The 14,297-nt window shown below is 33.7% G+C and overlaps 1 protein-coding gene across 1 annotated transcript; it reads left to right on the plus strand.

Moving 5' to 3' along the window:
- The first annotated feature begins 2,095 nt into the window (after window positions 1-2,095).
- LOC146955976 (protein MAINTENANCE OF MERISTEMS-like) lies at window positions 2,096-4,498 on the plus strand. Its single transcript, XM_085748998.1, has 5 exons — window positions 2,096-2,135; window positions 2,248-2,372; window positions 2,415-2,693; window positions 3,153-3,839; window positions 3,983-4,498. The coding sequence occupies exons 1-5, from the start codon at window positions 2,096-2,098 to the stop codon at window positions 4,496-4,498; spliced, it is 1,647 nt and encodes a 548-aa protein (XP_085605124.1).
- Window positions 4,499-14,297: the final 9,799 nt, after the last annotated feature.

The raw sequence follows: 14,297 nt of genomic DNA on the forward strand, positions 1-14,297 counted from the left end.
TAATGAGTTTGAACTCTATGATAAAATTAAAACCCTGGCCAGGGAAATTAAATGAAAGAAGAAATGAGTTTCTTAAGTCAAATATGTTAACTTATTAGAGTTTGACAATTGTACCATGCTCTAGAGTTAACAAGAGTTGTAACGACGGAAGAAAAATATTATATTATTCTAATTGGTTCTTGAAGGAAAAGTAATACTTCATACTACCTGGACGTCAAGGAGTGTTACTAGACGCCTACCTTGATTAATATATTAATTTGATTAATCTATTACCAGTTTAGTATTGAACCTACAGGGTCACACACAAACGAGTGTTCTAATTCTTGCTAAAGAATTACTTTATTATTTGATGATTAAATTGAAGAATTTAATTAATCAAAATATAAATTTTCTAAGTGGAATATTATTGTATTTTTTGCTAGTACAGAGAATACAAATAATATATATGAACAAGAGCATATTATTTATTGAAAAAGTAAATAAATAAGAAAAGTTTGGTGTACGTTGCATTGGCCATGTATATATGGAAATAAGGCAATTGGTCAATGATTGATCTTTTAGAAAGAAAGAAAAACGTACAACATTATATATGTGCAATTATATATAATTATGTGGAATCATATTGGTCAATGGTCATCTTAGTAGAAAAATGGTTTTTCAAATAAATTAGCATTAACATGTGTTAATTGTTTTTATAAGAATTGACCATATGAAATTAAAAGGTCATTAAGATGAGTCAACACCTTCTATTTGATAGTAGTGTGTGTGACCTATAAATAGACCTTAAGTTATTTGATCAAGACACACAACACAACAAAATACAAAACAAAATATGCTCTAGTTTTCTTGTTCCACTACTCAAAGGTTGAGAGTAAGAATTGGTCTCGGTGTGGATACGCGTAGAGTCTTCATATCATTGAAGAATTTTTCATGCTTCAAGAATTGATACAAAGGTACACTTTTAGTATCTAAATTATAATTTTATAATTTAATCGCAAAATAGATCCAAACTATATTCCGTTGCATGTGTTATGAACACTATTTTTACTTCAATTATTTATGGACGTAATACGTATGTTCTTGTCCTCAGACCCCTACTCTCTAAACAGACAATGAAAGTGTGTTTGTATACTAAAGGCCCCTTTTTCATTGCAGATATAACTAGTAACATATGCTGTATAATTCAATAAAACGGTTAGCTATATAGGGGCCGGAGTGGACATACATTTCTCATTCACTCATAATTTATCAATCATTATTTCCTTTCTGATTGCCATTTTCCTTGATCTTACAATATTGTGGGCTGGGAACACTGACATAGTGCACCATGAACCACAAAACCATTTACCGACATATATTAGTAATCAGATTTTTCTTAATAATTTTAGGATCTTAAATTGAGTACAGAATAGAGTTAACTTGTTGTAATAAATTAATAATATAAATTAAAACTCTTGAGAAAATCAATGAATTCTCAGTTTTATAGGTGTAATGAGCTTGTTGATTCAGAAATAATTTTGACATCATGATAATCCGTATACCGAGGAAAATTGAAACCGGCGGTAGTTAACTGCCGAGGAAAATTGAAACCGGCGGCAGTTAACTACCGAGGAAAACCTCGGCAGTTAACTGCCGAAGCGTGCTGAACATAGGCAGAAATAGAAACATCAGTTTTCCAGTTTCTTCATTGTTCAAAATTCTTCCAAACTTCTCTCAAATTCCTCCAATTTCCATTTTCACGATTTGCAAGCAATCATCTCCACATTATCACAAGTAAGTAGCATTAATCAATTAGTTTGTTTAGGTTAAGTTTTTTTAAAAAAATTGAGTAGTTTGCATGTGGTTAGGGTTGATGTAGGAATTGAAATTTTGATGATTGCATGTAGTTTATAATTGAATGTAGTTGTTGTGAATGTTGTTTGAATGAGTTTTAAGTACAATGTGGTTTTGAATGATGTCAAATTAACACAATTTGAATATGTTTGAAACTTTGCACACAAAGTGTTTGAAAAATGCCCAAATGAGAATTGTATTGATTTTTTAGTTAGTTATGTACTTAGAGATAAATGTAGTTGATGGAAATGATGTTTAGATTATGTTTAAGTTGAATGTGGTTTTAGAATGTGACGTGAATGGTTATAGAGACAAAAGTGTTATGAATATTGTTTAGAATGTGATGTGAATGGTGTTTACATTTTTTGGTAATTTTCTTTGTGTAATGTGTTTATTTGTTAAATTTTTGTGTAGATATTTCTAATCAAGAGCCACCGATTGATCCATCTAAGATGATTGGTGGTAGGCGTGCGATGACTCAAAGTGACCGGAAGGAGTGGCAAAGAGGGCACATCCCAAAGAGAGGAAGAGGTAGGAGGGCGGATGGTTCAGAGACTTCTCAGCCTTCTGAGGCTTCTTAGGCACAGCCTGAAGAGTCGCAGGTGGTTGACCCGACCAGGGAGGTGGAGTACTTGAATTATCAGGATCACCATGATGTGACTGATGGTGGGTACGACGAGCAGTATATGCCAGAGCAGCCGCATATGCCAGAGGAGCCAGACGAGGATGACATTGCAGCAGCGGCTACCCCGGAGGTGTTACCTAAGGACCCTCCCTTTCCTGGAGGACCGCAAAACCTATCTCTGCTTCACTCTTATGTCAATCATGTGGCATTGCCGCTTTGGTATAATTCACAAAACGTAAGTATTGTTTTTTAAAATGTTTTATCTTTATGTTTAATTATTTTCTTTATATGTGTGTTTGTTTAATTATTATATCAAATTTTATATGTGTTTTTTTAATTCTTTACTTTATGTTTAATTATTTTCTATATATGTGTGTTTGTTTAATTATTATATCAACTTTTATATGTGTTTTTTTTAATTCTTTTCTTTATGTTTAATTATTATCTTTATATTTTCTTTTATTCAACTTTTATTGTTTTTTTTTATGTTTAATTATGATTTAAATTGTTTTTGGTATGTGTTTTTTAAGTTTTACATGTGTTATGTATTAAATTAAAAATATGTGCGGAAAATTAAATTTGTGATTTTTATTTATATTAGTTAAATGTTTACATTGTTTAATCTATGTTTATTTTTCTATTATTTCAGTGCCGCAAGAAGCGTTATGTAAAACCAATTAATCATGGCGCTTAGATTTTGAGTCTCGGACGTCCAAACGAGAATGCTGAGTGGTTTTGGGGTCCGCTTAGGGAGAGCGGTTTACATGATTTGGTCTACTTGGGCTACGCCACTGTGCCTCACGCTTTGCTGATGACTATATGCGAGAGGTGGCATCCCGAGACTATCACTTTTCACATGCCCATGGGGGAGATGACTGTGACTTTGGACGATGTCGCATGTCATATGCATGTCCCGATTGAAGGGCAGATGTTGGGCCACCGAAAGAAGATGTTGAGACATGAGGGAGAGGCACTACTAGTGAGGCACTTGGGTGCGTCACAGAGGGAGGCAGAGAAAATTTGCAATAGAGAGTATGGTGGGTACATTAGTTATCCAAAGCTGAAGGAGTTCTATACGACGCACCTCGGTATGGCTAACATATTAGCGGAGACTGAGGATCCAGAGGATATGGAGGAGTTGGAGAGGGTTAGGAAATATTGTGTGAGATGTTATCTTCTCTATTTGGTTGGATGCTTGTTGTTTGGGGATAGAAGCAACAAACGCATCGGGTTGGTCTATCTGACGACCATGGAGGACGATTACACGGGGATGCGTAATTATTCGTGGGGAGGGATGACACTTGCATACCTGTATAATGAGTTAGCTGAGGCCTGTTTTCCCGGAGACAGGCAACTTGGGGGAAGCGTGACACTACTCACTGTAAGAAAATTTAAATTTAAATTTTATTTTTTTTGTTAATTTTAATTTTTTTTGTTAACTATTAGTTTTTTTGTTAACTATTATTTTTTTTTATATTTTCCGTGCGTAATTATTTATAAATGTGACTTGTATGGTTTGTGCAGGCATGGTTTTTGGCGCACTTTCCTAAGTTTTATGCTGTTGATCCAAGCCCCGACTTTGTTGAGAACTTACCGGTTGCAGCGAGGTGGACACTTCAGAAGGGTCATGGAGAGGGGGTCACGTATCGGTCATTGCTTGATCGTATTATGTTTGATGACGTATGCTGGAGGCCGTACGAAGGGCATAGGGAGTTCCAGGCTTTCGAGGAGGTATTCTGGTATTCAGGCTGGATTATGTGCGGTGATCGTAGGGTGTACCGTCACTTGCCTGAGAGGGTATTGAGGCAGTACGGATACGTCCAGACCGTCCCTAGACATCCGCCTGAGATTGTACAACTGTCATCGACTGAGATTGTGCAGGCCTTCGTCGACTTCCGCCCTCGCACGCTTAAGGCGGCCGATTGGGGTGAGCATGCAGGAGAGCAACCATGGCGTATGACAGATGGCTATGTACGATGGTACACCGTTGTGTCTCACCCTCAGATTTTGCCACTTCTTCCGGGAGATATTCTGAAATGAGGAGCAGATCATTGCAGAACAGTGGGAGCGGTACGAGGCGAGAAGCTCGCCTGATACCTATGACATGGTTAGTGGCGTTGTTGCCCATGCTGATGCGTTTTTGGGTCTGGAGGTGATGAGCATGACCCCTCAGCAGTTGTATGCGGCTTTGCATGATGTTAGGCAGCAGATCGCGCCGATCATTACCAGGAGGCAAGGCCAGAGGCCGAGGAGGAGGCACCAACAGCATCAGCAGGACCTAGACCAGCAGTAGGATTAGGACTTGTTTTTTACTTTTTGGATTTTGATGACATTATGTTTGTATTTTGATGACATTATGTTGTTTTTTTATGACATTTTGATGATAATGGTTCATTAGTTTTATCGTTTAATTAGTGTTTGTTAAATTGAGCCAAATTTATTTTGCCATTTGAACACATTTGCGCCACTTAAGTTGTCATATTTGTGATGTATGTTTGTGTTTTTAACACATTACAGGATCAGAAGCAGAAGCTTAGCTTCTGCCTCTACAATAGCATCAGCCCGCATCGGCAGTTAACTCCCGAGGAAAAAATGAAACCGGCGGTACTTAACTGCTGAGGTTTTCCTCGGTACTTAACTGCCGATGTTTTCCTTGGTACTTAACTGCCGAGGTTTTGTTATAAGAACAAAACCAGCATAGGTGCGTTTTTTGATTTCTTAGGTGCGAATTTCACAAAGCATAAGTCATTCCAAACCAATTTCAATCACAAAATCAAGTGAGTGTTTTGAATCCTATTGCATTGGTTTTTTGTTATTGAAATGTTAGATTTTTTGGAATTTTTTTGACAAATTTAGGTTTTAGAAATTGTTTTAATTTGATGATGATTTTGTATTGGTTTGTTATATGTTGTTTAGAATAGAATTGTGTTAGAAAATGTTAGGAATTGTTATAAATTATTTGAAATTGTTAGAAATTGTTAGGTGAATTCAAATAAAAACTAGTTAAATCTAACGTGAATTCGAATAAATATTGCGATAGTGTGAATTTGAATAAATATTGCGATAGCGTGAATTCAAATAAATATTGTGATAGAGGTTTCCTTACATTACATTAAAAGGTACATTGCATTACATTATATTACATTTGGGTTGCACCTTCAAACTACAACAATTATCTAACCCCTGAATGGGGTAAATTCAAACTCGCTAAGCAGCAGGACTCCAACGTCCGACCGATAGTCCAATTGTTCCATTCAAAAGATTAAATTCTTGTTAGGTTTGGTTTAAATGACGGTATTGAAGTGTCAAAAGAATGAGGTCCAATCATTGACAGTTCAATACCTTCATTTAAACAAGCCTAACAAGAATTTAATCTTTTGAAAGGAACAATGGGAATGCCAGTCGGATGTTGGAGTCCTGCCGTTTAACGAGTTTGAATTACCCCATTCAGAGGAAAAAAATTGTTGCAGTTGGAATGTGCATTCCAACTGCAACAATTGTCTTACCTCTTAAATGGGGAAAATTCAAACTTGCCAAACAACAGGACTCAAGCATTTCGCTCGACATTCATGCTTTCCTTTGAAAAGAATAAATTTTTGTTAGGCTTGCTTTAGATGATGGTATCCAAGTGCCAACGAAATGAGGTCCATTCCTTGACACCTAATACCTTCATCTAAACCAGCCTAACAAGAATTTAATCTTTTCAAAGGAAAAACATGAATGCCGAGCGAAATGCTTGAGTCCTCGCCGTTTGGCAAGTTTGAATTACCCCATTTCAGAGGTGAGACAATTGTTGTAGTTGGAATGCACCTTACCCTAACTAATGACGATCTTCTGGCGGAATCAAGCTCTTGATGATATCTTTAGTTGATCTCAGCAACGTCACCCGCATATCGATCCACTGGAACATGATGTGCTCCCAAAACATGCTCGTCACGTTTTCGTCGTTCTTTAACTCCACCCAAGTGAATGATACCCTCCCCTCGTCGTGCGTCGGGAATTTATACCAGACGTTTTGCACCCTCCTTGTGTCTCTGAGGTTGACTCCTTGGTTGAATTCATTCAGTTGATCCTTGAGACCTCTTAACGTTACATCAAGGCACCGAACCTTCAACCGCTGAGGTTCTCCGCCGTTGAATTCTGCATGAACGTCGATCCACCCGACCATTGCTTAAAATCTACACACATAGAAATTTAAAATAATCAATGAAAAACTCATTCAAACATTTCATCAAACACTTGATGTGCAAATTATACATAGACTCTAAAAATCATAAAAATAACCCTAAAATGTAATTGTCTAAAAAATAAATAACGTAAACTATAACAAAATTATTCAACTTATATTTACTCTTAAAAAAAAAAATCATATAGTCTTACTAAAATAAAAAATAAATATAAAACACCAAATTAAAAAATCACCCTAAAATTTTAAACTATAACATAATCATCATGCAAACATTTTAACTAAATTAATCAACTAACATCTAATCTAAAAATGATTTATAACATGTGTTATACCCTAATTTTGGACCTAAAAATACTTGCTCAAAATGTTTTTCTATCTTTGATATGTGTCTATTACTTCACACTGATATTTTACCCTGCTTTATCTTCCAATTTTGCCTCAAAAATCTTTTCAAACTGTGAATTTGTCTATGTCTTCTTACATTTAAAACTATCCAAATGTTTTTCTTACATATCAAGTCATTTTGAAGTTGTCTCTGATCAATTGCATGTTTCTCTGCATTTTATTTCAATATTATTTGTAAAATTCATAACAAAGGGGTATTTTAGTCATTTCATGTGTCCAACTTCATTTTAATCCATGAAATTGCCTCTGAGTCATTTCAAGTTGTTTGTATAAGTCCTTGATTTAATTCATGTCAAAATTCATTTTAAAAATTGCATCTGAAACATTTTGAGTCAGTTTAGTCCTTAAGGGCATTTTAGTCATTTCCAGTGTTAAAACTCTGTTTAATCTCTAAAAAAATTGTCTCTGAGTCTTTTCAATTGGTCTGAATAAACTCTTGCTTCTACTCCATGTTAAAATCCATTCCAAAGCTTGCATCTGAGTCATTTTGGGTCATTTTAGTCCCTAGGGGTATTTTAGTCATTTCACACAAAATTTTGATAGAAAGAGGTTACTTTGACGTACCTCATTTATGTAGTTGGTTCATTTTAGACATTTTTGTGTTTTTTATTGGTTTCACTTTACGTTTTTTTTTCATTTTAACCAATTTTATTCCAATTTTTCATTTTTAGTGCTTCAAAGTTTCGAAAATTGCATTTAGGTCCTTATTGTTTTAAACTTGTGTTTTAGTCCTTTTTCTAAAATTTCAGTCCAGCCCTTTATTGTTTAAAATTTGTTTTTTAGTCCTTTTATAAAAAAATTATAGATTGGTCCCAAAGTTCTAAAAATTGCAGGAAGGTCCTTAGGACAGTTCTAAGCCAAGGCCGAGCCATTTTCAGTCCAAGTCCACATGTCACAAGCTCATTGGTCCAGTGGTACACATGTCAACTATATAAAGGATCCAATCATCACAGTGCCACAGAGAATCGAACACATCATCACAATCACAGAAACAAATCACATTTTTCTCTCTCTTGACAGTTACGATCAAACATAACAATTCTCCAGAAATTCATCCCCAATTCATCAAACCCTAAGTTTCCAGAATCACAAATTGAACAAAATTGAATTGAATTTCGTAGTAGTTCTCAGAGATTCACCAAAGAATCATCATCATCGAACTATATTTTTCTTATCTTCTTGCAATTCAAGCTCAAGGCGATCATAAGAAGAAGATCGAAGAAGAGAAGAAGAAGAATCGAAGCAAGTTTTGGACCAGTGAAGAAAAAGAAGAGAAGAACACCGATTTATTTTTGGTTCATACTTACCAGAAGAATCTGAAGCGTTCTCAAGGATCTTTTGTTCGAATCTCCAACTTAAAACCAGGTAATCACCAAAAACTTCTTCGTTTTCATCGCAATAGCTCAACGAAGGTCTATTAACACAAATAAACGGTGAATCGAAGCAGATTAACAAGTCCTAAGACTTGTTCTTTCACAAAACTTTGAAAAGATTTGAAAAATTTTGAAACCGAAACCCTAAAATGTAGATCTACGAAGATTCACCGTTTATTTTTCAAATCTGAGTTCAGATTCATAATCAGTGTAAGAAATAGAACAAGTTAGGGTTTAGATCCAAACAGATCGGAGAAGTTTAGGTCTTGCCGGAATCTGGAATTCACGGCGGTGACAATGAAGATTCCGATGAATCTTCATCGTCTCCAGCCGTTTCATTCCAGAATCCGGTGGTGGAGAGATGAACACCGGTGAAGAGAGAAGTGAGAGCTTCTCTCACTAGAACGAGAGTTAGAGAGAGAAGTGGAAGAAGAGAATGAGGCTGGATCGGCCTCTTACGCTTATAAAGGGGCTTGAACCAGACCGGTTCATTTGAACCAGTCTGGTTCACCCCTGAACCCAAGCACTCCCACCGTTAGATTTAGGTCAGGTTTGATCTGGATCAATCCAACGCTCCTGATGCGTTTGGATGATCCAGATCCATTTCCCCCTTGGGCCTGGGCTTTTGTTTGATGTGGATTTCGTTTTGCCTATATTTGTTGCTATTTTAATACTGTGATTTGATTCTTACACCCCTGCTTTGCCTAATTTTTTTTTGTAAAAATTCCTAAAAAATTTCCACATGTTCTTGATAATTTTCTTGACATTTTGTGATATTGTTATATGTTAAAACTTGGGGGAAAATATGTGTGGTAATTCTTGCTAATTGTTTACTATTTTTTTGTTAAAATTTGTGAAGTTTTGCATGTTCTTGAGCCTAAAAATCCTTTAAAATTCTAAAAGAAATTCATGCATGTTTCTTATTCATTTTGTGATATTTTTGTGGTAATTTTGCATATTAAAAGCTAATAAAAATAATGTGATGATTTCTCTTGCTATTTTGTGACATTTCATATTAAAAATTTGTGAAAAGTGCATGTTCTTGATCTCCAATCATGATACATGATATTGATTTGTGAATTTATAATGAATCTCTTGCTGTTTTGAAGTGTCTTTACTGCATGTGGATATATTGTGTGTGTTTACTTGTTTTACAAGCTTTGTTTGTGAATAAATAAGTGAAGAATATGCCTAATTGTCTCCCAAAAATGCTCATTGTGATACATACTTTTAATCCTCTTTGCAAAACCTAAATTTATGCCTTAGAAAATGTGTTGGATTGTGAGGATTATAAGTCATGTGAACTTGGTATTTTTGTGATGATTTTAGGCATTCTTTTGTTTTGTTTTTACTTGTTTTTGTGATACTTTCTTATTTTTGTTATGATAGCCTTTACTTGCTCTATATCTTGTGTTACTAACATTCCCATCTTATGTTTCATACATTCCATAAGCATATCTCATCCTTCAATCTTAGTTCCATTCCTTGCACTTTAATTCTCATGCCAAGACTTAGAATGTAAAGATCCTAGGAATTTTGTAATTTTCTTTATGTTTTTAATTTCTTGCAAGACCATAGCATGTAAACTAGGGCATATGTAAAGGACAATGGACTCTAATGATGTACACCGACACAAGCACCGACATATGCACACATATCACATGGTTACTTTAGATGAATGTTTAGGGAATGTATGCTTTAGATGTATGCTTAGGAATCGCGGTACGTAGAAAAATTCTTTTTTCCAAAAAATATGAACAACTTCACTCAAATATTTTTCTAAATAAACTTTGGGATCAAGATCCCATTGATTTTCCCTTTATTTTCTTAAACAAAAGTCTTAATGAATTCTAATCATACTTAGACTTTTTCTTTGCAAAATAACTAATTCCACCTCACATTTTTTCCAAATCTTATGCCCTTGAGGCCTCTCTCTCTTTCTTCAAAATTCCATTTTCAAACTTAAAATCAATCAACAAAAACAAAAACATTTTTGGAAGAGAACTACGGTGGATTTGATCCCTTAAAAGGGTTCGTAGGCAAGGAACCAATATTCCTTCAATTCATATAAAAATAAAAATTCAAACATCTTCTTCTCCCTCCAATTCTTGACTTAGTGAACCTAAGGTGTAAATATCACTTTTCAAATAGCATCTAAAAATAAAGCGTGCGCGTAGAAAGTAAAGACGGTTCCTATAGGATACTATAGTCGTTATGGGTGCCTAACACCTTCCCGTAGCGAAAACAACTCCCGGACCTCGATTCTCAAGGGTTTTTCTTATTTTTTTCCCTTCCCAAGAAAAAAATGAGATATCAGAGGTTAAAAAGGTTCAAACGTAATCAATGTTTGACACCCGAAAAACCAAGATAAAACAACATGTAAATCTAATTAAAAACTAAAATAAAAAAATTAATTTAAAACACCAAATTAAAATATAACCAATAAATTTTAAACTATAACATAAACATCATACAAACATCATACAAACATTTTACTCTAAAAATGAATTATACTATGTAAATCTACTCAAAAACTAAAATAAAATAAATCTACTCAAAAACTAAAAAATAAAAACATTTATAACAACTAAAATTTAAGTTAATAGCATTATAATTACTTACTTGTGCTTTTGTTGAATAAATTTGGTTGGATTTTGTTGGGTTTTTTAGAGAGATTTGAGAAAAAAATTGGAAGATGAGATGAATAATGGAGATGAGAGAGCTTCTGCCAGACTTGTAGCAGAAGATCCTCGGCAGTTAACTACCGAGGAAAACCTCGGCAGTGAACTGCAGCCAATTTCTTCAAAATTCGGCAGTTAACTGCCGAGGGGGTATTTAAGTAAATTACTCGTGTGGCATAGCCTTATGCAATGTGTCAACAACAATTTTCTTGATGTTATCTTGAGACGCAGTAAAGTGGTAAAAAAAGTAATCGATTAATCGAGGGTTTTGCAGGGAATTTTTTTTACAATGGAGATCCAACACATTGATCACAAAGATATTAGAAGAAATAAAAAAAAATTAAGAGATATCATATCAAAATGATGACAAGATTGAAAGAATGAAGAGTATCAAATCTTTTAGGATGTTTTTTTTTCTTATAAAGGATAATTGAAATGTAACGATGTTTTTATTTTTCAAATGTTTCCTCCATTTGAGCTTTTCATATTCGAGAAAATGTCGGAAATTAAATTTGGCATCTCTTCTTTTCGTGTTTTTTACTTTGGTTCATCACATTCTGGAAGTCGTCTAACTCCTTCCGTTAGATCCATCCTTTGTTGGTTAATTAATAGATATTTAACTTATTAGTTGGAACAATTTATTTAATTACATGTGTTTATTTAATTTTATCAATGTAATATTTGCAAATTCCGTGCCGTACAAAGTATTAGAAAATAGGGAAATGCTAACAAAGTGCCCTTGAGGCACTTGTTTAGTAGTCAAAAGAAGAAACTTTTTCTTGGAAATTGTATATTCTACGCATTGAAACTTGAAAAAAGAACTTTTTCTACATAAAATTTATAAATCATTTCCTCTTTTAAATCCTTAGGCTTATAACACTTGTTAGCATAACCCTAGAAAATAACATGCCCATAAGTATGAGGCTTTAGGCAGTCACCCCGTTTGCCCCCGTGCCTAGGGCCGCCAGTAGATGCCACAAACTATGCATTCTATTTTTCAAGATATGCTCATGAGAACAAAGTTTGTACAAAGTCATCAATAAATGTTGCCTAGTTAATCCTTCTAGTAGTCATATATGCTTCTATAATTCGATTGAGTTTAAAATTCGAATGTACTAGCTATAGTTGGTTCATTCACCTGAACTTTCAACTTCGTGGTGTATGTGTGTGTGTGTGTTTATATATATATATATATATATATATATATATATATATATATATATATATATATATAGCAAAGCTGTCAAAATCGAGATTTTGTTTCAGGTCGAGTTTCACGTCGAAAGAGAAGAGCAAAATCAAAAATTGAAAAATCGCAATTAAAATCGAAAGATTTTACTCAACTACTTTTGTAGAATCGATATAAAAATCGTAAAATCACAATCAAAATCGATGGATTTTACAAAACATAAATAATGCTAATTATATGTTATAAACCGTATATAGTCATAAATGACCCAGTTTAAAGTCACAAAATACTTATACATAAATGACTAAAAAAAATGGACAAAATCCTCCAAAACCCTTTAAAATCCTCCTATTTTGTGTTGATTTCACGATTTTGTGCGATTTTGATGCGATTTTACTAGGATTTTGACTATTTTGTGATTCAGCTATGGATTTGAGTTGTTGAAGGTGAATAAAGTCGCAAAATCCTGAATTTTAGGATTTAAGTTCGGATTTTGACAACAATGTATATAAGTTTTAAATCACAACTACTTGCTAATCAATATTCGATCGCATCTTCAAAAAAAATGAACGCTTCTTCCAATGTAAAGTCTTCTCTTAGTCCAAAATGTCATTGCTCTAGTTCGATACATTCCCTTTAACGTAATATCTTTGTTGGTTTGTATTAATTAGTTAACCAAGCATATCAAAAAGTGTGATATACGTGATAGATACTTGAGTTTTTAAACATGTAGTTAGAGAGATTTGATTCCCGATCAATATAAAAAAAACATACTTCAGTTGTATACAAGTATACTTCAGTTTATACAAGTACACTTACTTCAGTTTACCAAACAAGAAAAACATATCATCATGCAGTAAGTGGGCATTGGATATAGCTAGTAGGGTTTTCAAATACAAACCGATCCAAAATAGAACCGCAAACTGATCCAAAAATCTGAAAACCGCAAAAAATCGAATATTTTTGGATGTGTTTGGATGTTGTTTTGTAAAATCTGCTAGGATCAGATCGGATTTCGGATCCCTTTTTCAAAACCGAACTAAATCAAACCGAACCGCAAAAGTAAATATTAATTTTCATTTGCTCTTTTATTAATATTATATATTGCATTATTTTCTTGCTTGTTGGTTTTTAATCTTATATATTGGACTAATTTAATCTATATTGTTAATTAATACTTCATATGTTTTAAAAATACTGATAATTTTCATACTGTAATTTTAATTTTTTTTATATATTTTGCATCAAATCTATTATTTTACTGTGTTTGTGTACTATTAATATTAATTAAAAATATAATTCTTAAAAAAAATTAAATAAAAAAAATATTTTGCATTCTAGATATCCAAAAACCGATCCACATTTAACCGCGTTGAATTTTTTTTAGGATAATCATCCAAACCAAACCGAACCGCATGCAATTTTTCATTTGGATCAGATGACATTTTTCCTTAAAACCGATCAAAATCGCAATGTGAACACTCTAAATTAACCATGGACAACAAATTCAGTGCCCTGCCTCTAAAGTATACGAATTTTTTGGCTAATGAGATGGATGTAATTGACATATCGAATAATGGCAATAAATGCGGTGATAGGGTAAGACCCACCGGTACCGTATATTAAGTGGCTACGTATAACCTAGAGTTAATAAATAGAGAAATGATATTTTGACAACTTTTGGACAACTTTCTCTCTCATACTCACATGATGTTGTTATCCTCTCTCTTCCTTTTTCTCTCTCCATTGTTTTTGACCAATAAGAAATGAAAACAAGGTTGTCAACAAAGTTGTCATCAAATGGATGTCAAAATATCATTACTCTAATAAATATCGTGTTCTCCCTCGAAAAAAAATAAATATCGTGTTCTTATTAGCAAAACAAAAAGAAAAATTTCTTTGAAAAAAAAATCGTGTTTTCGCTCAGCATAAATAGCCAAACTCTGCTAATAAAATTATATTCCAATCTTAATTAATAATTCCAATACCACATTGCTCTCTA

Source organism: Medicago sativa, chromosome 1, assembly GCF_051527215.1.
Source record: "Medicago sativa cultivar Bolivia chromosome 1, Bolivia_mono, whole genome shotgun sequence".
In the NCBI taxonomy this organism is placed as follows: Eukaryota; Viridiplantae; Streptophyta; class Magnoliopsida; order Fabales; family Fabaceae; genus Medicago; species Medicago sativa.

Bases quoted from the DNA above. Each gene is read 5' to 3' on its own strand.
- LOC146955976 (XM_085748998.1), top strand. From the start codon at position 2,096: ATGTTTAAGTTGAATGTGGTTTTAGAATGTGACGTGAATG. The intron at 2,136-2,247 runs GTTATAGAGACA...ATTTTTGTGTAG, and splicing joins TTTAGAATGTGACGTGAATG to ATATTTCTAATCAAGAGCCA. The intron at 3,840-3,982 runs GTAAGAAAATTT...TGGTTTGTGCAG, and splicing joins GAAGCGTGACACTACTCACT to GCATGGTTTTTGGCGCACTT.